The sequence below is a fragment of the Drosophila teissieri genome, chromosome 3R (assembly GCF_016746235.2).
Source record: "Drosophila teissieri strain GT53w chromosome 3R, Prin_Dtei_1.1, whole genome shotgun sequence".
In the NCBI taxonomy this organism is placed as follows: Eukaryota; Metazoa; Arthropoda; class Insecta; order Diptera; family Drosophilidae; genus Drosophila; species Drosophila teissieri.
In genome coordinates, this window is record NC_053032.1 from 23,781,217 (window position 1) to 23,804,885 (window position 23,669).

A 23,669-nucleotide genomic window follows, 5' to 3' on the forward strand; every position below is an offset into this window, starting at 1 on the left:
TTTCAATTGTGTTGTTTCAAAATAACTTTACGAAAAATAGTCATAAAGACATAAGAAGTGTTTTTTATAAATTACATTACATTTTTGCTGATTTGGAAAAATAAAATGTAAAATACGGTTTGTGTCGGAACTAGAATTTACCCAATCCTCCCACCGCTTCGCAATTGTTGACGCACAATTCTTTAGTATATATCTACGAGCGGAATGATATATTTTTGTAACGGCCATTCCGCGGTCACACTTAATATCACGTTTAATTGTTTATTATTCGGCGGTTGGTTTTTAATTGCTTTTCGGCGATGGCGCTCCTCAGGAACGCGTCCAATGGCTTCTTGGGCAGTTTCCGGCGCTTTGCCAGCAGCGGATGCACCATCTACAGCCTCAGTTCCGGTCATGTCAAGTGCGGCGTGTCCGTAATCCGCGTCTCCGGGCCGCAAACAAAGAAGGCGCTCCGAGCAATTGTTGCAAACAAAGAATACGAGCCAAAGGCAAGTCAATCTAATATATATTGATAGTATCAGATATATGAGAGGTCGTGACCTATTAAGAAAATAAATTTGCTACCTAGTATCCACATTATGTGTATAAAAATTAAAAGACCTGTTGCTTATTTATATTTTAAGTGTAAACTAAATTTAGTAAAATTATCGGTTTTAAAAACGCATAAGTTGTTTAACAAATATCTTTATTATAATAAAATTCACTAAGTAAATATATAAATGTAAATATATTATCTAAAATATAATTGGCAAGCTGCCAAGTTTCATTTGTATTACTATCTATATTTAAAGACGAGAAACCTCTATAATAGTGAACTTTATAAATACTTTTCCAAATAGGCTCGTCAGGCGTATTTAAAATCCTTCTACCATCCCGCCAGCAAGGAGATGATTGACCGCGGACTCTTACTTTGGTTTCCGGGTCCGGCTTCTTTCACTGGCGAGGATTCCTGCGAGTTCCAGGTGCACGGATCCCTGGCAGTGATTGCGGCCATGCTGGATGCTCTGGGAAAAGTGGATGGCTTGCGGCCAGCGGAGCCAGGAGAGTTCACAAAGCGAGCCTTCTTTGGGGGCAAACTGGATTTGACAGAGGTGGAGGGCTTGGCCGATCTGATCCACGCTGAAACGGAGGCGCAGAGAAAGCAGGTAGGCAGTGGACTTAGGGTCTCGTTAATTAAGTTTCAAGCCCACTTTTCCTCCAGGCATTGCTACAAAGCACCGGTGCACTAGCGCGCCTCTACGACAACTGGCGCCGGCGACTTATCCGTTGTGCTGCCCATTTGGAGGCCTACATAGACTTTGCCGAGGAGGAGCAAATCGAGGGCGGCATCATCCTGCAACTCGGCAAAGAACTGAAGGCGGTGAAGCGCGAGATTCGCGAGCATTTGAGTGACCAGCGGCAGGGAGAGCTCCTCCGCGACGGAGTTCGCACTGTGATCATCGGAGCACCCAATGTGGGCAAGAGTAGTCTGCTCAATCTCCTCTGCCAGCGATCCGTGTCCATAGTGACGGAACAGGCGGGCACCACAAGGGATATTATAGAAACCATGCACAATTTTGGAGGATACCCGGTGGTATTTTCGGACACAGCCGGACTACGCCGATATACCACGGATAGTATAGAGCAGGAGGGAATGCAGAGAGCCAAAAACTGCCTGGTCCAATCCGATTTGATATTGCTTCTAGCTGAAGCCAAGCACATTGCTCAGCTAACGCACGATGACGCAGTTGCTCCGTTTGTAGATAGCTATCTGGGCGAGTTGGATATACCCCTGGATATGTGCTCAGGAAAACGCCTGCAATTGGTGGCCAATAAAACGGACACTTTGTCGGATGAGGAGCACCAACAGTTGGACAAGCTGTCCAATGTCTTAGCCATATCATGCCATAAGCCCGATAAGATGCCCGTGTTTCTGGGATCGCTGGAGAAGCAGCTGCAAGAACTGTGCGGCGAACCGCGGGCGGAGAATCCACGCATCACAAACACACGCTACCGCCAACAACTGGAGCGCTGCATTGAGAACATTGATATTTTTCTGCGAGATTACAGACCAGATGTGTACCCCGACATGGCCATTGCCGCCTCCAAGCTGCGCAACTCCGTGCGCTGCATCGAACGCATCACCGGACACATCAGTTGCGAAGATATACTCGACGTCGTCTTCAAGGACTTTTGCATTGGAAAGTGAACAGATAACGACAGTTTATAGTTGCAAGTTTCGAAAATTATACTGCCCCGTTTGAGTATTTAATGAAATATTCATTTGTACATTTAGAATTTTGATAAGGATAATAAATTAACATTTCTGCACGGATAAGCAACATTGGAATTACTTTTATTAAAAACCATCATAAACTTGTTTTTAAGATTTTGTTACTATAAAATAATTTTTTTGAAATTCCGTTACTCTTAGTGTGACCTTACCATTGAAGTTGACCAATCCGCAGTCAATAGAGATCTGGGCACACACTGTGATATTGTTTACGTGTTTTGCTCGCAGAGATTAGTTTATTTTAGAAAAATATGTCATCCTGGATCACAGGACTGGCGGACAAGGCCGAAAACATCTTGAACAAGCTGGACCAAAATGCGGCAACAGCCCTCCAAACAGAGAACTCCACCGGATCAGCGGATCCAATGCGCAGGAGCATGACGAGCAGCACCCAATCTCTGTCCACGTCCATGAAGTCCACTCTGTCGCCAGTGAAGCGCTCGGGCGCCAATAGCTCATCTAGTGTAAAAAGCGAGGGCGGAGGCGCCGTGGTCACCAAGGACTTGCGCCAAAAGATGACCACATCGGCCAGTTTCTCCAACAGCCCCGACGTAGCCCTCAGCTCAATGGACACAAATGAATTGGCTGCCTTCAAGATCGCCCTGAATGAGATCACAGCCGAGAGGGATGAACTTCGTTTGCGCTTGGATGATCTCAATAACGAAACCGAAAAGTTCGATCTGCATCAACACACCCAGGTGCTGGAAGCACTGGTTAAAACTCTTTCCGAGGAGCGGGACAAGGCAGTTCATGACCACAATGAGGGCCAGGCCGCCAACATGGCGTACGTGCACTCCATCTCCGAACTGGAAACCAATCTGGCCAAATTGCAGCAGGAATACATGAGCGCCGCTTACAAATTGCAAATGCAAACGAAGGAAACGGAGCAGCAGCGCCAGGAGCTCCAGGAATACCGCATCAAGGCTCAGCGGGCACTGCAGGCAAAGGATACCCTCATCGCAGAATTGAAGGCCAAGCCCACGGAGGAGGGCGCAGATCCAAACCTGGTGTCCAAGGACAGTGAAACGCGTTTTCTGCAAATTGAACACGAGTCACTCAAACAAGAACTGGAGCACGCCAATGAGGAACTGCAAAAGGCGCGTTTGCAGCTGGACGATTACAATTCGCAGGAAAGACAACGACAGGTGGAGCTTAGCTCAGCCCGCCAACGTGAGGAAACACTAGCAAAGGAGTTACGACAGGCAAGGGAACACAGTGTGACTTCCGAGTCCGATCAGCGAGTGCTCACCCAAGAACTGGCATCACTTCGACAACAGCTTAGTAACCAAATGGCTGCTGCCGCCACTCGCCTCCAAGAGCGGGAGCAGCAGCTTCAGCAGATGCGTCAAAGGTTGAGCGACGAAGCCAACACGGGGGCCAAAAACAATTACGAGACTCGGTTAAAGGCTTTAACGCAATCGCTGGTCGAACGGCAGAGTCTTCTGGAGAGAGTTACGAGTGAGAGAAACGCCCTGCGATTGCAGCACGAAAAGGCACAGACGCAGCTGCAGCAGAACATGCACTTAGTGGAAATGGAAAGCCAAAGGGGCAGCTCCCGCCATGCGTTGCTCAACAGTACAGATGATGGTAAGTCTAACATACTTCGAGTACCGAAAAGCACCTAAATATGACTTCCACCTAGTTAAAGCACAATTCCCGCTCCTTATGCATCCAAGTCCATTCGACAATCGTGTGGCCCGTCGCTTCAAGCGAGCCCTTCGCCAGGCGGACTCCATGGGCATTCGGGTGGGAACCTTTCTGCGTCGCTATCCCATGATGCGGGTCTCTGTGATCGTCTACGTGGCTCTGCTCCACCTTTGGGTCATGTTTGTGCTGCTCTCGACTACACCAAACTAATCGAATCAAATACATTTAATTGAGCAATTGTTGTATTTCATTAATATTGTATGTATTGTATTTTACACGCCAAAATTGGATATCTAGGGGTACGAGTATATGTGTCATGTTTGTGGTTGCAACAATTGTATATATCGATAGTATACTTGTGTCTCGCACTCGTTCTAAATTCAATATTCAATAAACATCAACTATGTACAGAAATTGCAATTGATTTAACGCTAAAAACATCAAGCAAACAAGTAACAAGACCGAAAAAATTCGCACTACTAAGTTAGGATAAGAACGATTCCTCACAGTTCAAATATTGCATAAAGAATCTACAGACGCTGTAAAGTTGTTAAGTAAATGTGAATTAGTTTAACTTCAGTTGCTGGGCAGAGCTGATAGTTCTAGCTAAGCGGAAGAAAATAGAGAGTATACGCTTTTGGGACGATTCGCGTAAAACATGCGCTATATGCCCCGCAAGTTTTTATATCAGTCATCGGCATGGTAGCTCACATAGACAGCATCGCCGCCGATGCTAATCAGGCACTGGCCCTAAGAACACAAGATTTCAGTGAAAAAACATTAAAGTGTGTAAATAAGTTATTGCCTTACCTGATTTTTGTGCTGATTATCGAACAACATTAGTTCGGTGATGTAAAAAGAGACCATGGCATTTCCGCCCAGCGAAGCGATGTGAGCCCTCACTACAGCCAGCAGTTCGGTAATAAAGCCATGGACAAATCCGCTGATGCCTCCATTTTCCCGGATCGAGGTGCTCTCCCGAATAAAGAAAAAGTTCAGGTTGCCCAAATATTTATCTATACGACCACCGGGTATGAAACTTAGTGGTGTCACATCCACTCCATAACGGTCTCGCAGAGGAAACTGTAAAGGAACAATATTATTAATACAACGACATCGATGCTATTTTAGCTTTCTTACATAACGGCTACGTGGAACCGATCCAACGTTCAGCGGCTTAACTCCGGTTGAAGGCAATCCCGAAACGAGGTTGTTAAGACGCGATGGCGAAGTTTTTCGCATCTTAAATGAGCTCATTCCGAATGGCGGAATAGCGGTGCTGGTTGGCGTGGGTGTGTCCACCATCTGGTCCTCGTCCAACGGAAATATGTAATCCTCCTCTTGCAGCATTCGTTTTCCGTGTAACTCTGGCTGAGATTGAGTGGCGTGCACCGTGCCCTCATGAAATCCGTTCTGCTGTTGAGGTGCCGGCTGCTGCTGCTGCTGCTGGGCCGGTCGTCCACGTCCGCGGTACTTCATTCTGTTGGCATCGCTCAGGCCCATAGCCATGCCTGTGACTAGCAATTGAATTTGATCCTGCAAAAAAGATGTAATTTAATGATTTATGATCAGAATCGTAGCTTTTCCCTTACCGTCTCTGGTAGATCTAGTCGGAAGCGAAGATCGCAGATAGCACACGGTATCATAGTGCGTAGCTTGAAGTAAATGGTCTGCAACAGCCTGGAAGAGCAAATATTTGTAGTGCTGATCACGGTTGGATATTCAGAACTTACCTCTGAAAGTGTTTGGGAAATCCGTTTACACTTTGGCCCACCTCGAGCCGAGCGCGCCACACTTGGGTGAACATCTGCAGATTCTTGACTGTATCCATTTCCAGCATTCCCGGCACCTGCTGCGTATTGACCACATGGAAGCCTTCCGGCGGATATGGCTCCATTAACAGCGATATGATTTCCAAGTCTTCGATATCGTCCACTTCCAGGACACACAACTCCTTGTTGCCACAGTTTAGATCGATCTCGTTCATCTCTTCTTCATCTGAGTCGTCCGTATCTGATTGTTTATCGCCAGATGCACCTGTGGAGGGAACTCCTCCGGCATTGGCTACCAAATCCGGATCCAAGCTCTTCAGCTGGTATATCTCCTGGTTGCGTTCAAACGTTTCTTGCAATTTCTTCTGCAACTCATTTAGCTTTTGCTTGTCGGTCCACGAGTTGCCTGCCACGATCTTTGGTACCTGCGGCACCGGTAAAGCTGTGAGAAATAGAGCCGTTCCCGTGGCTATCAACGCTATCATACGCTCGCCGATGGCAACTTGCGTACGTAATCCAAAAATGGCATTCATGCCCTTGGCCTTTAGCTTGTTAATCAGCACTCGATGAAGTTCGTACTCCAAGAAGGGTAGACCATCCGATATTTCTTTGGCGTTCAGCTCCGCACGCAGATCTCTTTTGGCGCGCACCACTTGGGCCTGCATGAAGCAACCCCTTCCGGTAACCTGCATAAACTCGGGCACTTCCAGCGTGGCGAGCAGTACATCCGGAACTCTTCCCTTGCGGCACACCGCGCACTTCTTCATCTTCACATTGAAAGGCACCGAACTTAGATTGTAGGGTATGTGGCAGATGGCACAGGCATTCCGGGGTCCATTGAGTGGGGGAAGTCCATAGCGTTTACCACCCGAACTGTTACCGGTGCCCAGGGAACCGCTGTCCTTGCCTATGCTCGTATCCCCGGCGGTGCTTCCATTTCCGTCCTCCACGGAATTCGTCATGCCCGCAACGCTGGCGGTTGCTTTTGACATGGTAAAGATATCGGTTTGCGATACAGATCGATTGAACACCATGTTAATCACTGCCGCCGTTCCAGTGGCAGATAAAACGCAGACATCGTCACTAAATAAGAAAGATAGGGTATTAATTACGCTTATCTTAGGAGGTGTGCTCAGGAATTTTAATATAATAGATTATTGAACTTTACGTACGATATGGTTGTGGTTTCGGCATAACCTAGCACCACATTACAACCCAGGGATCGGGCATGCGATCGGATCTCCATGCGCAGCTCCGTCCACCAGCTGTCTCGTACTTCCGGCTCATCCGGATTGGGCACACGCTCCAGCAGTTTTACGGAACGTGCCGCGACCGTTGCGCCCAAATGAAGAATGAATCCCGTCGGGTATTTTGTCATTGTCAGGAAGGGATACTCCAACATATCCAGACTGTCGGCCGCCGTTCCAGGTTTGGCTCCCACCGTCGGCTGCGTTAAACGCATCATCGCCGTGGCGGCCACCAGACGCTCACTGGCCACACATATGGAGTTTCCTGTGAATGAAAAAGGGTACCAACGGTACTATAAACATTTCATGTGCATTTGGATTTGCTTTTCTGGTTCTTACACATAATGATTACAATTATATTTACAGCGGAGTATCTTAACCACGTATGGAGTGTTGTAGATATGGAGTAGACTGACAGAAAACGGTGAAAATATGGACCGATAGAATATTTAATCAAAATTGTATTATGATAATTAATCAAAATAAATGTTAAATGCAAAATATAACCCACAAATTCAAAGTCTGGGGGTACTTGAGAATTTAATTTTGAAAACATCAAAACAAATGAAAACCTATAAACTCAGATCCTCAGATCACATCAAGTCCCACTTCTATGACACACGTAATGATGGTGTAGTGTAACATGTAAGGACAGATCAGATCAGATGAAGCATTCAAGACTTGGCGATACAGAAGAGCAATAACCTGCTTAAAGTGCAGGATGTTAAGAGATAGAAAGGAGCACGCACAGACACACAGAGGTACATCGAGAAAGGACATCGAGATTAGGCGGAGCATCTACTTACGCTTCCGGTGGAACGTAAAGGCTATGCCTGATAGCGAGTTGTGGCAGCGGACGCAAAGATAGAACGTTGAAAGATACGTTTATGGTTACTCAGAGACGAGACGGGCAGAAAAAGACGCACGTTGACAGAGAACACACAAATATTGATAGCCACTGGTGCTAAGATGCTTATAGTCTATAGCCTAGCCCTAGATATAAACTAAAGGGAATGATTATCCCTAAACAGTCATGTTTTCGCTTTCAAGTAAAAATAAGTTTTAGCCTTAACGAGCACTTTAAACGTTAAAAACATATTCGAAAACAGGGCTGCTTACATGGACTAGCTCCCTTACATACCTTTGGGCGTGACACTAAGGTCGGAGTCGGAGGATCTGCGGCAGATCTCGCCGACGGTGGCCGGCACCATTGTCGTGGCCGTCGAGGCGGTAGAAGTGGATGCGCTATCCGCATTCGTTGTCGCCGAAATGCCGCTTTTCGAGGGACTGGGCGTCAACTTAAGACGACTGTTGCTCACCGGCGAGGCGAAGCGTTTCAAATTGGGACTGCTACCCTCCACCGTTGTGGGTATATTGGACGGTCCAGTGCTTGCGGCTGCTCCTATGGAACAGGGCTGCTGTTGGAGCTCGGAGCTGGATCTAGTTACGCGTAGTGGTTGTTGTTGTCGAATGGCAAATGGAGCAAGCAATGATGATTCATTATTGTGGTTACTATGGTTAGTACTATTAGAGATATTTACAGATTGATCTAATTGGGTAAGGCAAGGGGAGTTATTGTAATCGAAGACGACTAGTTTGGACTGGGTGGGAGTGGGTGTAGAGGGGCAGACGCGCAGCTCGGGCGCCTTCAGCAGCAGCGTGTTGGGTGGAACAGGAGTGTCATTATCGGGTGCCACCAGATGATTCAACGACGCACTGCGTTGCATGGTCTTCTCGTAACTGGGGAGAAAGTTCAACTGCAGCATGGACGTGGATCCGCTGAGGTTGGATCCCAGACAATCATTGGAGCAGCTAGGCAACTCCGGTTGTGAGCTGTAATACGGCTTGCGTTCCAGCGAGGGCACAAACGGATGCTTTGGTATATTCTCTAAGTCGCTGCACTTGGGGCTCAGATGCATAAACTTTTGCAGGCGACGTGAGAAGCCCTTGAGGTCGTCGAGCAGATTGTGGTGGCTAGGACCCAAATCCTGCTGGCTGTTCTCACAGCTCCTAGTCTCTCCTGGCTTAATCCAATTATCTTGTAGATCTTCCTCCTCTTCCGGGGAGTCTTCGCCATTGCTCTCAGGTGGACCTATTTCGAGATCCAACTGCAGAGAGTCTTCTGATTCAGTTGAGTAATTAGATGTTGGTCGTGTCCTGGCTTGAAACTCATCCCCAGGTAAATCAGGTGCCGAACGGGTGTTCTCTTGATACTCCATCAACCCGGGCACGGTGAGGAAACTCTTGATGGGCATATGACCAGGACGGACGTTCGAGTCGCTACTAATGGATCTGGTTATAAAAGGAGGAATTGAGGATTTGGATGTCGATGCCGCGAAACGAGACTTGCGTCGCCGCCTAAAACTCGAAGTGGCTGCAGTGGCCCCTCCAAAGATGCTGCTCAACGACTGTGTAGCATTCTCCGGTATCTTTGGTTCGATCCGCCGGATAAGTGTGGCGTATTTCTGGCTAAAAATCTTACTCGAAGAGAGCGTTAGACGGCGCATACGATGTCGTAGTTTTTTCTCGCGATTTCTATCGCCACGCTCGTCTTCTTGCTTAATGAGATTCTGCATCAGTTCCGCATCCTCGGTGTCGCTGCTGGCACTCTCCAAGTAAAACATTGTTGCTGCTGCCGCCGCTGCTGCCGAAGAGGGCGCCGACGAGCTGGGTTCCCTATAGATATTGAGACGATATTGGGGCGTGCGGCCGGAAAGCGGCAAACTTGAGCTGCTCGCCCCCGCACAGTTGAGGAAGTCTAGATACTTTTGTGTCAGTCTAGCCGTATTTGGATAATATGGTACGTAAATGTTTTATAAACATAAACACGACACAACAACGAAACAACGACAACGATTGGAACGTGCAATACGATACGACAAGGAGCGAAAGTTTAGATATTGAGGGATGAACATCGTCGGAGAGATTTCGGTGTGGGGAAGAACGTTCAAAAGAAGAAAAAATTCGCTTTAGAAATTATTTAATTTCGTTTTCTACTAGCACCTACTTTCAGCTACAATCAAGGGTAGGTTGGCTTCGGAAACCGAAGTTTCAAATACTCTTGCAACCTGATAAGAAATACTTTTACTAGCGCAGACATGGATATAGATATTGTTAATAGACTTATGTAATCATGTAATCAGACAGCTATAATATGTCAATTGCTTTGCATGAGTATACTAAATAGCTAAAGAAGTCATAAGTTACAAGTAATCAGACAGCGCTTAGTGTCACCAAATACTCACTCTTCGATTAGAGCCACATCCGCACTGTTCGGTTGACTTGTACTGGTGTCCTTGATCAGCGTGACAGCCGTTCCAATGCCTCGGGCCACCACACCCACGTCGCCCTCCAGATCGAAGCACTGGGTATAACCGATGACGGCATTAGCACCCATATTAATAGCCTTTAGGCCCATTCTCCTCTGCACTTGACCAGACAACTTGAGAAAGACCACCTGGCGAGCCTCGTTGGAAGCACGCGGGGTGCGTATTTTGTCGATCCACTGGTACTCCGGATCGTCATTAACCACTAATTCCTCAACAAAGCCATGAATCACCTGGGCGCGGTAGCCAAATGGCACACATTGAGCTGTTGGAGAAAAAATTATAATTAGACGAAGCCTTAATAATGTATATTAATGATTATACAATGGAAGAAGGGGATGCCGCAGGAGCTTTGCCGGAACTTGTTGACGTCCGAGAACAGATCCACCTTAACAATCACATTGATCTCGCCGCGGATGCCGTGCATGGTGTCGAATACGGGAATCCAGCCGGATAGCACAGTACCCTTGCCGTGCACCGCCTGACTAGAGCTTTCCAGGCACAGAGGATTCAAACTGATGTTGACCTTTCCGATCGCATCGTTTGCGGAGTACGTGTCGTAGTCCATCAGGCGGATTTGCAGGGGCTCATCCTGGAGCTCAGCATCGTCCACCTCGAAACGGAACCTATTGGAAAGCAACGGTTACTATATACGGAGCAGATATATATGGGCAGACCTTACCAATCGGTATTCCAGGTGGGATTCAAACTCTTGCGGAAGACATCCGTCTTGTGGGTTACCGAGGCCAGTTTGATCTCCACGAAGGCGTCCGTGGTTTCGCTGCTTTTGTCCATCACGGGCAGGTTGCGCGCCGCCTTAATCTTTACCCCCACCTTGCCCGGCATCCTGTCGCTCTCGCCTGTCGTCCCTTTTCACCAGATACCAGATTGTGACCACCGAATTTCGACCAGAAGTGTTCACGTTTTATCTTGTGTTTTCCATTTTTCCCAGTGCTCAGTGTGGCCGTAGTCCGTGAAGTGCAAATTACCTACAGACTAGCTACTTGTCCTGGATCTGCTCAGAGAATTATTTTGCTAATCTAAATGAAAATATAAGAGTTTCTTAAGTTATTAGGCCATAATCAGCTTAATTGTTTTAAACAATTCTAAAACAACTACTAGCGAAAGCCATTCCAACTTAAATTAGCTTTAAAGTATACCCCCCGGAGTTTGAAGATTTCTTTAAAATTTCTTTCAATTTGTACATCAAATATTGACTGCCTATATTTGTATGAGCTTTTTATAACTTTAAAGCTGATAACTTCATTGGATTTTAACTGACAATTAATATTAATGTGTTTTATAGCTAGATCTTCGACCAAGGATGACAACACTGGCGGAACAAAAGACGAGTGGGCAGCGCTGCAACAAAAATCAATAGTCGCCGCCATATTTTTTCACTCAACGAAAACCAACGCGCTCCGGACACCGAATTATGTTTAGAAAAATAAGTTATTTAAGATAAGCTACAGTTAAAAGTGCGCCGAGTGACCAAGTGACCAGTAAGCATCGACAGAAGCGATTCCCTGTCGCCAGCAATAGTTCCCTGAATCGCCAGTCTCCGGCATCCTAACGCTGCTTCTTCTTCCTCCGGCTTCAGCAGTCTTAAACTCCGCGTCCAAGTGCGAGGTATTCCAGTGCAAGATCTAGTGCGTGTAATCTAGGGTGCAAGAACAGCCAGCGAGGAGCATGGAAGGAGCCTCAGTGTCCTCGCCATCGATGGGCGGCCCACGTGGTGGCGGTTTCCGCGGACGGGGTGGTGGAGCCCCAATGCGCGGCGGCTTCGATCGCGGACGTGGTCGTGGCGGTCGTGGACACTTTATGGGTGGCATGCGTGGAGGTGGCGGCAGCGGAATGGGCGGAGGACCGCCCATGCAGGGCATGATGTCGGGTCCTCCAAGGGGAATGCGTGGTTCCCGAGGCGGAATGGGCTATCAGGGCCGCGGCGGTGGCTATCAGCCGCGTGGTGGCGCTCCCATGGGTATGCGGGGCGGTCGCCCGCCATTGTATTCGCAGCGTAAGTTGCCGCAGACAAACCCTTGACTCCCTACCACACCTTGTAAATCCAATCCAATCCAATTTAGCTCCCAAACAACACACAGGTGCCGAGAACAACAAGACAGTATCACCAGTGCCCACTTCGGCGATCAGTGGAGAGCAGCCAGCGGTTGAGGCAGACGGTGACGAGGTCACCGATGGCCAGACATCAGCAGTCGTCCCATCTTCAAGCAATTCACATGGCGGCAGTTCCGCTCCTGGTGGCAGCAACGGCGGGGGACCTCCTCCCTATCTGGGCCGTGGACGTGGACGCGGTGGTCCCTTCAGCGGACGTGGACGTGGTGGCGGCGGCTACAATTCGCACATGAACGGCAGTGGAGGCGGCAGTATGTACGGTGGTTCCCACAGCCATCACAGCAATTCCATGGGCGGCGGTCCGGGCAGCGAGCACGGTTCGATGCCCAGGCGCGGAGCTCCTCGGGGCAGGGGCGGCTACAATCAAGGTATGAGTCGGCCACCCTTGCATCACCATCAGGCACATAATCCCAATACACAACTTGCACCGGTACCAGCTCTCAAACGCGGCGCTCCCGGTGGTCCTGGTCCCAAACGCGGTCGCTACGAGGGCGGTCCCTACGGCCAGCGGCCCATGACGCCCAAGTACCATTCCACCCAGCAGCATATGGGTGGTGGAGGGGGCGGCGGCATGTCTTCGCAGTCCTCTTATGGCTCGCCGCCAAGTCATCATGCTCCACAGCAAAGGTAAGGCATCAAATTTTTAAAAATTATATAATTTATTAAAATTAATTACGCAAAACATAGTATACAGCTTTTAAATCTGCAAAAATTATTTAACAACTTTTGACGCTATTCTTTATACAGCCATCACAGCTATCAGACCCACGACCAGACCCAACAAGTGGATCCCTACGCGCAGAGCGGTTACAGCACCCAGACCACCCAGCAGGGATACAATGGCTATGGCCAGGGCAGCAGCAGCAGCTATGCGGCCCACACATCGCAGACAAGTGCTCCGGCGAGCAGCAGCTACGGGGCCCACCACAGCACCGAATACGATCAGAGCCAGTATCAGAACTACAAGTGGGTTACCTAATCTTGACTTCTATATCTCTACTTTTACTGCCATCGATTGGGTCAAGCAAGTGCTAATGTTTCTTTGTGCTTCGCAGCAGCTCGACGGGTTATGCTGCTCCGCAGGACACGCGGTACCAGTCGTACAGCCAGGACTACAGCCAACAGTACGGCTCGACTGCAGTGGACTACAATGCTACCGGACAGGCGGACTACAGCCAACACGGAGCGCAGAGCACTGGCTATGATGAGCGTGCCTACGCGGGTTATGGTAAGATTTTTTCGTGCCCTCCAGTTGCATCATCCGTCATCTGTGTCTTTTTATAGATTCGCAGGCCTACTCGCAGAACTATTCAAACGCAGCCGCCTACTACTAAACAAAAAATACAGCTTCCCACTCCCACCCCTGACGGCACACTAGAGATCAGAACGCTGCGCGTGCTTCGATAGGCCAAGAAACCAAATAAGAAGGGATTAGGGCAGAAAAATATCGAGTAACAGAAAGGGAACTTATGTTGAATGCATCAATTAACTTGCAATACATAATACGCAACTCACATACATACGCGGTCACTCAAAACATACAATTTTAGTTGTTAGGATAACAGTTCTCTTTTTCTTAGCATTTAAGCAACACTAGTGTTCGACGTCTTTCTACATAAACCCCTACCAAATTATTTTCCCCCTTTGTTTTCGTTTCGTCTCCCTATGAATCCTGAACAGATATATTGAAAATATCCGCCTTGCCTGTTGTTTAATGTTCTCTTAATAGACAAACGGAGCTAGCCTGCACTGAGCTCCAGCCTAAGAAAAATTAAATGTGCTCCTCCTTAGTTCCATTTACAATTACAAGTCACCTGTGACCAAAGTATGCTACAATCATATTTTTTATATGACGGAAAAATACGAGTACGCACGTACATGATCTTCTGAATGAACTAAGCTAAATTAAAACATTTTGTGAATCATGTAAAATTCTATACAAATGAATGCAATGTATATTTTAGTTATTAAGCTGAAAACTGCAAACGACTCTCGACAAAGTTATTTTCAATCCCACATGCATATGAAAGCGTTTATGATTTTGCAAGATTGTGTTTTTTCTTTATGAATGACGAAAACGTGACAAAAGCGTGACTTATTACTTTTTTTGTTTTACAAAAACCTCTTATAGCAACAATTTAAGCAACAAAAGCTCGTAATTATGTAACTCCTTAAAATTAAGCTGAAAAAAAAAATCAAGTAACAAAATACACAAAGTATATTAGAAAAAGATGCAGAAACCATAACCATAATCAAAGTCAATAAAATAATGTTCAAAAATGTGTTTAATGCATTAAACTTATTTAAGCGTACATATTATTATTTAAAATATTTTGTTTAAATGAAATCAATCAGCAAAACTGCAAATTATTAAGCAAAACAATCAATCGAAAGACGAATAATAAGTGAAAAATGTGAAAAACAAACGTAAGACTGAATATATTCACGAACCGAAGCTGCACTGCAAGCAAACAATTCATGAAAATTGAGAGGCAAATGAATGAAATAACAAAGTATTAAGTATTTACGAAACGATTACAACCAAATGCAAAGAACAATTAATCGCCAAGCGATTATCAAAGTGCCAAGAATACCTGATCAACAAAACTCAGGATAAAAACGAAACAAAAATCCAATATTACGAATGCGTTATGAAATTTCAAGGACATCAGTCAATCAAATTATTAAGATAGTGTCGCGAAAATAATGTTTACTATGATTGAGCTTACACGTACCATAACCATTCAATTAGATAAATATCTAAATTTACAAACTGAAAGCACTGAAAGTACAAAATGCAAATATTAAAACATATTTTGGTAAGTTAAGGTTAAAGCCAAAAAATATATATACAAAAACTTTTAGTATATGATGATCTCAGCAAGCAAATAATATTCATTTAATCTGATGATTACAAGCAATTTTTACACAATCAAATCGCCCTGTTAGTCGAAGTACTTAATTACATTATAAAGTACAATTTTTGAATAACATAAGGTAACTTATTGTTACTGAGGAAAAATGTAACAAAATAGCTGTTGAGCTCTTCATACAAGCAAATGCGGCCCTATTGCCGCATTTACCATATAAATTGTAGCATTTAGATTTTTTTACAGGAATGAGAAATCAAAATTAACAAAATTAAAGCGATATACGCTTATCAAATCTGAAGGAAACGAACTTAATGGATATGTCGAGGGTGGTAATCTCAAAGCAAACAACACGAATACAATAAAATCAAAGAGATTATGAATATATACAAAATATTTTATTTTAAATGTTGCACTTTTATGTTATTTATATATTTTCGTTTATGTATACAATGATTTTATTTGTTATTGTTAAGCCGAATCAAATAACTTAATCCCAGTCTTAAAAAGACTAAACAAGATATTACGAAAATGAAAATTGATTAAAAAGACTGAATGATACTTCAACGAGATACAATCTCTATAGATCCAAAAGAAACTAAATATAAAATCAATCTATTTATACAACAAATTTATATAGAGTCGAATCTAGATGACAATGACATGCCTAGAAAACTTTTTTTTAATTTTTCCTAACAAATAATAATAAACAAACATTTATTACCAAATTATATCTAAATACAAATTTTGCCACAAGAAAAAGGACCTTAAACCAAGTCACATTATCCAATAAAAATGGAATACAAATGAAAAACATTACAAAATATCAGAAAATCTACCAACGAGCATAAAGCGATATGTAATGAGATCAGACAAAGAGAATCATTTTTAAAAGGCATATAATTTTAAATTTGCAAGCATAGAGATTTTATGAATATGCATAGAAACCAAATAACTGCATTATTTCACGTTTTTCTGTCCATTTGATTTACAATATTCTGTTATTTGTTTAATTTTTTATTAATTTAATAAAACCTTTAAGAATGGCAAAATAATTTGATAAAAACATGCAATTAAATGGTAACTTTTAACTTTTTCAGCAAAAGCAAAATATTGAAAATCAAAAAACCCAATGGAGCGAAAGTATCTGCGTACTATGGAACCCATTTACCATTTCATACGAAAATATATTGCAAGGATACGAATAAAATTCGGAAATATTTTTCAAAGTTTACTCAAATGACTTACAACAAAATGCAATAACGTCAATAATTCAAATCAATTCATTGAGAAACATTTGTTTTATTAGAGTGATTTAAAGTATAAGAAACCCTCAAACGCAATAAATGAAAATGTAAACAAATTTTTTAAACTTTTTATTGTTTATATGGTGAGTTACTTGAAAATAAAAAGCTATATAGTTAACTTTTAATGCCTAACAGCTGTGAAGTTTGCAATCTAACTCTCCAAAATCATCGCAATGTTGTTTCTACAAGGAGCTGCCCAAAATGTCCTATTAAATGTAAACCATTTCAGTTGCATTTTGCTATGCATTCACAAATTGAGAGGAAAAGTTTGTCTTTATTAAAGGATACAACGGAATGAAGTGTTTGGATTTGAAAACATTTGTTGGTTATTTAATAATAGTGCTTCATGCTAGGGAAATATGTGTGAGATATTTAAACATCTTTGAAATACGTATTCTTAGTTTTTATAACACTCAGCAAATAAAGCAGTACAAATTAAATCAAAACCAAGGGTTTAACTTTCAGCACATTTCGAGGGTCTTTGAGTATGTACAAATATGTATTCGATTTTTGTTTGTTGTATAGAAACATTGGACATTGGATACATTTAATGAACTAGAGAGCTTCCAATTGATTACGTTTACATAATTATGCTGAAGACGTCAAAATAGTGTTGTGCATTTTGTGTGAACAGAAACGATTCCGCCGCTTGTGGTCAGGGTCCAGTGTCGTTGTCTCAAGTCGCAATCAAGTGGTGTTCGCTAATGTCCTTTGAGTAAATGTCCTTAACGACGTTTGCCGAAGCGCAGGAAGACGTGATCGACATCCGTTCGCTTGTTGTAGTTCTTCAACAGGTCATCAGAGTTGGCCACCAAAGCTGCAGTAGAGATAAAAGTCAAGTAATCTAAAGGTATTGTGAAAGTCAAGCCCCAATTCACTTACCGGATGCCTCGTTGTTGATGTAGGACTTAAGGGCCGAAGTCAGTTGATCGGAGTTCTCCAGGGCCTGGCACACCTTCCGGATGTGCGGGGGCATCTCCTCGACGATGCCGGACTGGCACAGTGGTGGACCCTGGACAGCAGCCCGTGTGTTGGACACGGCCAGGAGAACGATGGCCAGGCAGCAGGCGACAAAGAACTGAGCGAAGGACATGCTGCAAGTGGGTTATGAGCCATTATGATTGACATCGGAAGCTGGTGTCGCGCTTATTTGATTATCCGCAGCAATGGTTGCGCGGCAAGGACATCCTGGCTGGAGGGCGACTTAGCCATGCCCCATGCTGCATGCCCCATCCAACCCCGCTGATTTTGATTAAGTGTAATGATCTTAATGCTACGTGCCTGATTGCCACTCGCTGATGATGGCGTTGCCCTGGCAAAGTCTTATGCATAAATGGAGTTGTACTTGGCTTCTGGCTCGCGGCAGAGTATCCATTTTAAATCGCATCCAAGCAGGCGACTTAATGCTACCCTAATACGTTTACGCGTCAGACAATTTGTTTCTATTAGCTGGAAAAGGCGGAGGCCAAGGCAATTTGTTCTGCGTCAACGCCTCTGGCTGATGATTACGATGGAATGATGAAAGGATGAAAGTGGAGGCACCACTCATACGCCCCGTGTTGCAGTCGGCATGCAAACACCTGTGCGAACGTGTTGTCCCCACATCTGTTTAGCTTAGAAAACCAACACCGGAAATCGGGAGTGAGGAGGTGGTGCCAATCGGGAGCTGCACATAGGGCACGTTCCAGGGATCCAAACTACTGATGCTTGTTTAGGGCTCAGTCAAGGTGCACATATGTATGCAAATCAATGGCCATGTCTGTTTACTTACAAGACACCATCTATTGCGATTTAGTGGGAATGCTGATCAAAACTATTATGTTCCTCGAATGCTAGATTAAATATACCATTACATAGAAACCTTCTTTTTAATATAGAAAGACAATATTCGCCACTTCATCCAACTTACATTTTTGTAGTATTTTTAAATAGTTTTATATAAGCACAATTCTACCTTTCTTCCAAACTTATTACCCCATCAAATATTGTAATCGTTTTTATAAGACCTACAATATAAAAAGTAATTAGATCACAGCAAGAAGGTGATATTCTTTGGGCACTAGTTAAGTTATTATTTAAGTTTAAGCTCATAAAACCTATTGATAGTTCCAACATCCTTCCTCTAAGATAAACACTTTTAAGATTTGTTTAATCACACTTTTGAAGTGAAAGCTCAAGGATTCACTTTCTATGCATTCAGTTGGTATTCCTCCAAAGTATCTAACACTCGGCACTTCTCAAGACACAAGTACCCACCTGATGAGGGCTTTGAGGTGTCGGTGTTTCCACGAAGAAGTTAATGGACAAACTTGGTAGTAGTTATCACCGGGGTTCAGCTGCTGCTCTGTTTGCTGGACTTGTTGAACGCAAGCACTCGAATGATGTCCTGTCCAGCCAGGACATCCGCTTTTATTTACTTCCGCCGAGGACGAGCGCAGATGGCGCCGTGGCCTCTGATTGGCTGACGGCAATATACAGGCAGGACTCGCACTAAAATGGGGGACGGGGGACCACATGTTGCGCTCCTTGCTGGATACTTGGTGGGCGTGCTCAAACATCACTCATACGCCACCGACACCGACCAAAGCACGATGTGTGCACTTGGCAAACTTTCGATGGTAGCAGCAGAGGGGGGAATGAAAATGGGAACCCACCGAGTTTCGCTCAATGTGTTTATCTATTATATAACTTTATCAGCTCTTAATTATGTTGTAAAAGTTGTTGGCTTTATGATCAGTGGCCGGCAACCATCACCTATTTATGGGTAGTTATAATCATTTATGGCCACCATCGAACATTGTCCCGTCCAACCCACGGATCTGCTTTAAGCCGCCACTTTAAAGCCGTTGTCCTCCTGGCCAGTGCATTTTGCTCCACGGATGAGTAAGCAGAGTAATCTTCGGTTTATGAGACTGGGATTTGCAGGCGAAGCGTTGCAATTAATTTGAATTTGTGCGTGTTCCGCATGCCAAGTTCCTTGATAGAAATTTCGACTGTGACGTCAGGATGAGCATCTAGGAGTGGGAGGACTCTGATGCACATATAAACTGGGTTTGAACTGGGAGAATTCGAATTATGCAAGACGGAAATCTAATTTGCTTTCCCTTTTGTAATAGTCAGCGGAGTGAGAGGAATGAAAATTGCTCATAAAAACTATAGCACTATAGTTACGAGTGTCTTATAAAAATCTACAAAATAAAACACTCCTATATATAAAATAAAAGAGAGAAAGTGCATAAGTACGCTTTATTACATTTAAAACTACGTATATAATCATGTGGCTTATGAAATATTTCATCTATTTCCAAGATATTTCTGTTTTTACTAAAGGAACTTTAATGCTATACTACAGTTTATTGTTTTGCCTCTAGAAGTACCCACGCAAAATGTATGTTTCTAATGTAATAAGATAGAATAGGATTTGATTAGTTAGGGATAATGTGCTCCATGTTGCCAACCAACGCTGAGCCCACTAATTGGGTTATGGTTGGCTGCCATTTGCTGTCCATCTTTGATGTGGACACATCCTGGCCAAATAATGCAATACCATTGCCATATGCGATATGCGAAATGGGTGGTAGGTTATTCGAACAAAAAATCCACACTTGGCTGGCCCAGCAATGTGTCGCGAAATTTGCACAAAATTTGAATAAACTGATTGAGTGTCAGTTGTACGCGAATAGTGCGTCAGTGCAGGAAAAATGGAGAATGGAAAGTGGAAAGTGGAAAATGGGCGAATGGGTCACCATGTAGCCCATCGATTAACATTTAAATTATTTTCGCCACTTTGCGGCCTACGCAAATAAACGGAGGAAAAACCCCAGCCAAAACTGGCTTCAATTTTATTTACTTCTTGGGAATCGTATCGTACAAGCTAAGGATATTAGGTTGAGGGTCCTGGGAGCCCCCCTTTCAGTCGAGTAACTTGGCCACAATCGGTTCCGGTGCCGACATGGCATAGCCCAGCTGATTCAGAGCCCTTCGAATCTCGATGAAGACACTGGCATCATCGATGGTCGCCGGCAGGATAACACGCTCGTTGCGGGCAAAGTCCGCCATCGCCTTGCGCATCGTCTTGCCGGAACGAGTGCGTGGCAGGTTGTTGACGGACGTGACCAGCCGGAAGGCGGCGATGGGCCCAACCACGTCGCGGATCAGCTTGATGATCTCCGTCGACAGCTTGGCATCGGTCTTCTTGCAGTTCTCCACCGGTATGTACAGGCACAGTGGCACCTGTCCCTTGGTGGCCTCGGGCACTCCGAAAACAGCCACATCCACCACGTCCGGATGCCGGAGCACGGCGTCTTCCAGGCTGGAGGTGGACAAACGATGACCAGCCACATTGATCACATCATCGTCGCGTGCTGTCACAAAGATATAGCCACGTTCGTCCTTGTAGCCCGCATCCATGGTATCGTAGTAGCCCTAAGATTAGGTATATTTCAGATATTAGATCCCCTAAAAATCCTTAATATTTGAGATGGTTTCTTTTGATGACTCACCGGAAACTTTTGAAAGTAGAGCTTGCGGAAGAGCTCTTCGTTCTTGTAGAGCGTAGCCATGTTTCCGGGTGGCAGTGGTAGCTTCAGAGCTATCCTGCCCAGCTCGGAGGTCTGCGCCTCGCTGCCGTCCGCTTTCAGGATCTTGACTGCAAGAGAGATGTCCCAGGACTTAAATCCTCACTCAACCAAGCTATCTGGAGCATCACTCACCGTCGTATCCCATGAGGGGCAAGCCTGTGGAGTAGGTGGGCGGACTGAGGTTCTGCTGGAAGCCCAGGCAGGTGGCGGTCACCGCGGAACCCGTCTCCGTCTGCCACCAGTGGTTGAGCACGGGCACCTTGAAGGTCTTCTCGATCCAGGACTTGGTCTCGTAGTCGCAGTGCTCGCCGGCAATGAAGATGGCGCGCAGCGACTTCATGGAGTACTGCCGTCCATAGCTGATGTCCGGATCAGCACGACGGATGACCCGGAAGGATGTGGGCACCGAGAAGATCGAGCGCACCTGGTATTGGTCGATGATCCTGCAAATGGATCAATTAATAGGTGTAAGAAACCACTTGGAGCACTAACACTCACCTAAAGTACTGTCCCGGATCGGGAGTACGGTCCGGTTTGCCCTCGTACATGACACTGGTGGCACCGAGGCAGAGTGGACCGTAGCAGATGTACGAGTGACCCACCACCCATCCCATATCTGACGCCGCCCACCAGGTGTGGCCCGGTTGGATGCCATAGAGAGTTTTCAGCGTGTACACCAGGGCAACCAGGTGGCCTCCGATGGTGCGCAGTACTCCCTTCGGCTTGTCCGTGGTGCCGGAGGTATAGAGGATATACAGAGGATCGTTGGCCTCGATGGGCACACAGGGTATGGGGCGCTCGCCCTCCGACATCTTTAGAACATCCGACCAGAGCACATCCGTCAGAGGATCCAGATTGGTGGTATCTGGCGATACATTGTCCCGCCGGAAGATTATGTTCCGCTGCGGTGGTCGCCATCGCGACATGTTTATGGCTGAATGCAGGATGTCCAGGTAGGGCACCACCTTGCCCGGCTCCACGCCCACATTGGAGGCGATCACGAGCTTTGGCTCCACATGTTCGATTCGCGAGCAGAGTTCCCGGGCAGCGAAGCCACCGAAGACCACGGAGTGAATCGCACCCAGGCGCACAATTGCTAGCATGGCAATGATGGTCTCCGGGATGAGGGGCATGTAGATGACGACGCGATCACCCTTGACCACGCCCAGTTTGGCCAGGCCGCCGGCCAGCAGAACGATCTGGTCATACAGCTCCTGATAGGTAACCTGACGCACTGTGCCCGTCAAAGGGCTGTCGTGGATTAGGGCCACATTGCAGCCGCGACCCGCTAGTATGTGGCGATCAATGGAATTGTAGCAGGCATTCAGGTAGCCACCCACATACCACTTGGTGAATGGCGGATTGCTGTTGTCCAGTACCTTCTCCCATGGCCGGTCCCAGTCGAGCAGGTGCGCCTGCTCCTCCCAAAAGGCAGCCGGATTCTGAACACTCTGGCGGTAGGCCTTCAAGTAGAGGGGATCGTGCGCCGCCACCGGCATGCCGCATACAGATTCACCTGCGGGAAAGGTGGAGCAGCAGGTGACCATTAGATGGAGCGCGGGTTCATTGTTTCCCCTATTGGGTTAATCGCTGCTTTAAATTAGGCTACCAAAACTAAATTACAAACCTTCCACTCAAGACCACACCTTACACCAGGCACATTGAATTTTAAATTATCCAAATGTCGCGGTCACTCAACTGATTGCTACTTCTATATACCCAAACTGGCCACCCATGTACTGCTCACATGGGTGTGCGGCTCACCCAGACGCCGAGCATAATCCACACGTCATTGCCGCTGGATATTGGACCCCAAAGGCTTCGTGTTGAATAAGCTAATCGAATCCATTAATATTTAGTGCCGACAGTTTGGGCGCACAACTAAACTCTAATTAATCACTTCAAAGTCGCATCGAAAGTTCATTATTTTAATTGGCGAGCAGTGGTTGAAAACACTTTATTTATCACTTTGAACTGTTGTGCATAAAATCCTATCTTCATCCAACTGAAAAGGGGCAAGAGTTTATAGATTGCTAAACTTCACTTCGATAGTTTTTGGAAAATTTCAAAATCTCTGAAAATTATTTAGTTTAGCGCACGACCAAAAATCCTTAATAGTTTTCAAAACACTTTATTTGATTTCTTAAGTTCGTTCCTTTAACTGATGTATTCAATATACGTTTTAAAATATATGTGCCGAGTTCCGCAAAAATCACGCGATTACTCATGGAATAAACTTTACAGCCTTTCATTTGAATTTGGAAACCTTTTTCGACTTACTGTCCTCGTAGTTCACTGCACTAGGACCGGGTTCCATTGTAATTTTCTATAACTTCCGCTCTTATATATATTCAATACAAGTTTATATATATATTTATTTATTATATATATCTTTTTGAATTTTCGGATCGAACGAGCTCAGCACAACCGTCGCACTGGAGTCGAAACTTTGCAATGGGTCTGGAGAATGTAGAACGCAAGTTGAAAACCAAAACCTTACTGAAACAACCGATCA

The 23,669-nt window shown here is 45.3% G+C and overlaps 6 protein-coding genes across 15 annotated transcripts; 3 read left to right on the top strand and 3 right to left on the bottom strand.

Annotated features, from left to right (window-relative positions):
- The first annotated feature begins 217 nt into the window (after positions 1 to 217).
- LOC122620674 (tRNA modification GTPase GTPBP3, mitochondrial) lies at positions 218 to 2,317 on the top strand. Its single transcript, XM_043798261.1, has 3 exons — positions 218 to 488; positions 840 to 1,145; positions 1,202 to 2,317. The coding sequence occupies exons 1-3, from the start codon at positions 300 to 302 to the stop codon at positions 2,186 to 2,188; spliced, it is 1,482 nt and encodes a 493-aa protein (XP_043654196.1). The 5' UTR covers positions 218 to 299; the 3' UTR covers positions 2,189 to 2,317.
- A 136-nt stretch (positions 2,318 to 2,453) lies between these two features.
- LOC122620013 (golgin-84) lies at positions 2,454 to 4,173 on the top strand. Its single transcript, XM_043797278.1, has 2 exons — positions 2,454 to 3,859; positions 3,915 to 4,173. Exons 1-2 carry the CDS (start codon positions 2,524 to 2,526, stop codon positions 4,127 to 4,129), a joined length of 1,551 nt encoding a protein of 516 aa, XP_043653213.1. The 5' UTR covers positions 2,454 to 2,523; the 3' UTR covers positions 4,130 to 4,173.
- Positions 4,160 to 11,251, bottom strand: LOC122620012 (C2 domain-containing protein 5). Of its 2 annotated transcripts, none has more exons than XM_043797275.1 (10): positions 10,947 to 11,251; positions 10,589 to 10,890; positions 10,184 to 10,529; positions 8,080 to 9,716; positions 6,864 to 7,203; positions 5,653 to 6,774; positions 5,512 to 5,599; positions 5,060 to 5,455; positions 4,730 to 5,002; positions 4,160 to 4,669 (listed from the first exon to the last, which is right to left on the bottom strand). In XM_043797275.1, the coding sequence occupies exons 1-10, from the start codon at positions 11,108 to 11,110 to the stop codon at positions 4,607 to 4,609; spliced, it is 4,731 nt and encodes a 1,576-aa protein (XP_043653210.1). In that variant the 5' UTR covers positions 11,111 to 11,251; the 3' UTR covers positions 4,160 to 4,606. The 2 variants fall into 2 exon arrangements, with proteins under 2 accessions (XP_043653210.1, XP_043653211.1); XM_043797276.1 differs by having other exon boundaries at positions 8,080 to 8,378; positions 10,947 to 11,248.
- A 374-nt stretch (positions 11,252 to 11,625) lies between these two features.
- Positions 11,626 to 14,679, top strand: LOC122618768 (loricrin). 9 transcript variants are annotated; one of them, XM_043795308.1, is made up of 6 exons: positions 11,626 to 11,766; positions 11,868 to 12,281; positions 12,349 to 13,024; positions 13,145 to 13,363; positions 13,453 to 13,625; positions 13,682 to 14,679. In XM_043795308.1, the coding sequence occupies exons 2-6, from the start codon at positions 11,954 to 11,956 to the stop codon at positions 13,729 to 13,731; spliced, it is 1,446 nt and encodes a 481-aa protein (XP_043651243.1). In that variant the 5' UTR covers positions 11,626 to 11,766; positions 11,868 to 11,953; the 3' UTR covers positions 13,732 to 14,679. The 9 variants fall into 9 exon arrangements, with proteins under 9 accessions (XP_043651243.1, XP_043651242.1, XP_043651250.1 ...); XM_043795307.1 differs by having other exon boundaries at positions 11,627 to 11,766; positions 11,865 to 12,281; XM_043795315.1 differs by having other exon boundaries at positions 11,628 to 12,281; positions 12,367 to 12,765; positions 12,835 to 13,024; positions 13,456 to 13,625.
- A 2,164-nt stretch (positions 14,680 to 16,843) lies between these two features.
- LOC122621321 (dromyosuppressin) lies at positions 16,844 to 18,941 on the bottom strand. Its single transcript, XM_043799152.1, has 3 exons — positions 18,831 to 18,941; positions 17,457 to 17,668; positions 16,844 to 17,391 (listed from the first exon to the last, which is right to left on the bottom strand). Exons 2-3 carry the CDS (start codon positions 17,665 to 17,667, stop codon positions 17,300 to 17,302), a joined length of 303 nt encoding a protein of 100 aa, XP_043655087.1. The 5' UTR covers position 17,668; positions 18,831 to 18,941; the 3' UTR covers positions 16,844 to 17,299.
- A 1,406-nt stretch (positions 18,942 to 20,347) lies between these two features.
- LOC122620722 (acyl-CoA synthetase short-chain family member 3, mitochondrial) lies at positions 20,348 to 23,607 on the bottom strand. Its single transcript, XM_043798321.1, has 5 exons — positions 23,435 to 23,607; positions 21,653 to 22,670; positions 21,287 to 21,597; positions 21,077 to 21,222; positions 20,348 to 20,999 (listed from the first exon to the last, which is right to left on the bottom strand). The coding sequence occupies exons 1-5, from the start codon at positions 23,469 to 23,471 to the stop codon at positions 20,487 to 20,489; spliced, it is 2,025 nt and encodes a 674-aa protein (XP_043654256.1). The 5' UTR covers positions 23,472 to 23,607; the 3' UTR covers positions 20,348 to 20,486.
- Positions 23,608 to 23,669: the final 62 nt, after the last annotated feature.

Bases quoted from the DNA above. Each gene is read 5' to 3' on its own strand.
- LOC122620674 (XM_043798261.1), top strand. From the start codon at position 300: ATGGCGCTCCTCAGGAACGCGTCCAATGGCTTCTTGGGCAGTTTCCGG. The intron at 489-839 runs GCAAGTCAATCT...TTTTCCAAATAG, and splicing joins ACAAAGAATACGAGCCAAAG to GCTCGTCAGGCGTATTTAAA. The intron at 1,146-1,201 runs GTAGGCAGTGGA...CTTTTCCTCCAG, and splicing joins CGGAGGCGCAGAGAAAGCAG to GCATTGCTACAAAGCACCGG.
- LOC122620013 (XM_043797278.1), top strand. From the start codon at position 2,524: ATGTCATCCTGGATCACAGGACTGGCGGACAAGGCCGAAAACATCTTG. The intron at 3,860-3,914 runs GTAAGTCTAACA...ACTTCCACCTAG, and splicing joins GCTCAACAGTACAGATGATG to TTAAAGCACAATTCCCGCTC.
- LOC122620012 (XM_043797275.1), bottom strand. From the start codon at position 11,110: ATGCCGGGCAAGGTGGGGGTAAAGATTAAGGCGGCGCGCAACCTGCCC. The intron at 10,891-10,946 runs GTAAGGTCTGCC...GCTTTCCAATAG, and splicing joins CCCACCTGGAATACCGATTG to GTTCCGTTTCGAGGTGGACG. The intron at 9,717-10,183 runs GTGAGTATTTGG...AAATACGGCTAG, and splicing joins GATGTGGCTCTAATCGAAGA to ACTGACACAAAAGTATCTAG.
- LOC122618768 (XM_043795308.1), top strand. From the start codon at position 11,954: ATGGAAGGAGCCTCAGTGTCCTCGCCATCGATGGGCGGCCCACGTGGT. The intron at 12,282-12,348 runs GTAAGTTGCCGC...AATCCAATTTAG, and splicing joins CCCGCCATTGTATTCGCAGC to CTCCCAAACAACACACAGGT. The intron at 13,025-13,144 runs GTAAGGCATCAA...TTCTTTATACAG, and splicing joins CATCATGCTCCACAGCAAAG to CCATCACAGCTATCAGACCC.
- LOC122621321 (XM_043799152.1), bottom strand. From the start codon at position 17,667: ATGTCCTTCGCTCAGTTCTTTGTCGCCTGCTGCCTGGCCATCGTTCTC. The intron at 17,392-17,456 runs GTAAGTGAATTG...TCTCTACTGCAG, and splicing joins CATCAACAACGAGGCATCCG to CTTTGGTGGCCAACTCTGAT.
- LOC122620722 (XM_043798321.1), bottom strand. From the start codon at position 23,471: ATGGAACCCGGTCCTAGTGCAGTGAACTACGAGGACA. The intron at 21,598-21,652 runs GTGAGTGTTAGT...ATCCATTTGCAG, and splicing joins GATCCGGGACAGTACTTTAG to GATCATCGACCAATACCAGG. The intron at 21,000-21,076 runs GTGAGTCATCAA...ACCTAATCTTAG, and splicing joins TCTACTTTCAAAAGTTTCCG to GGCTACTACGATACCATGGA.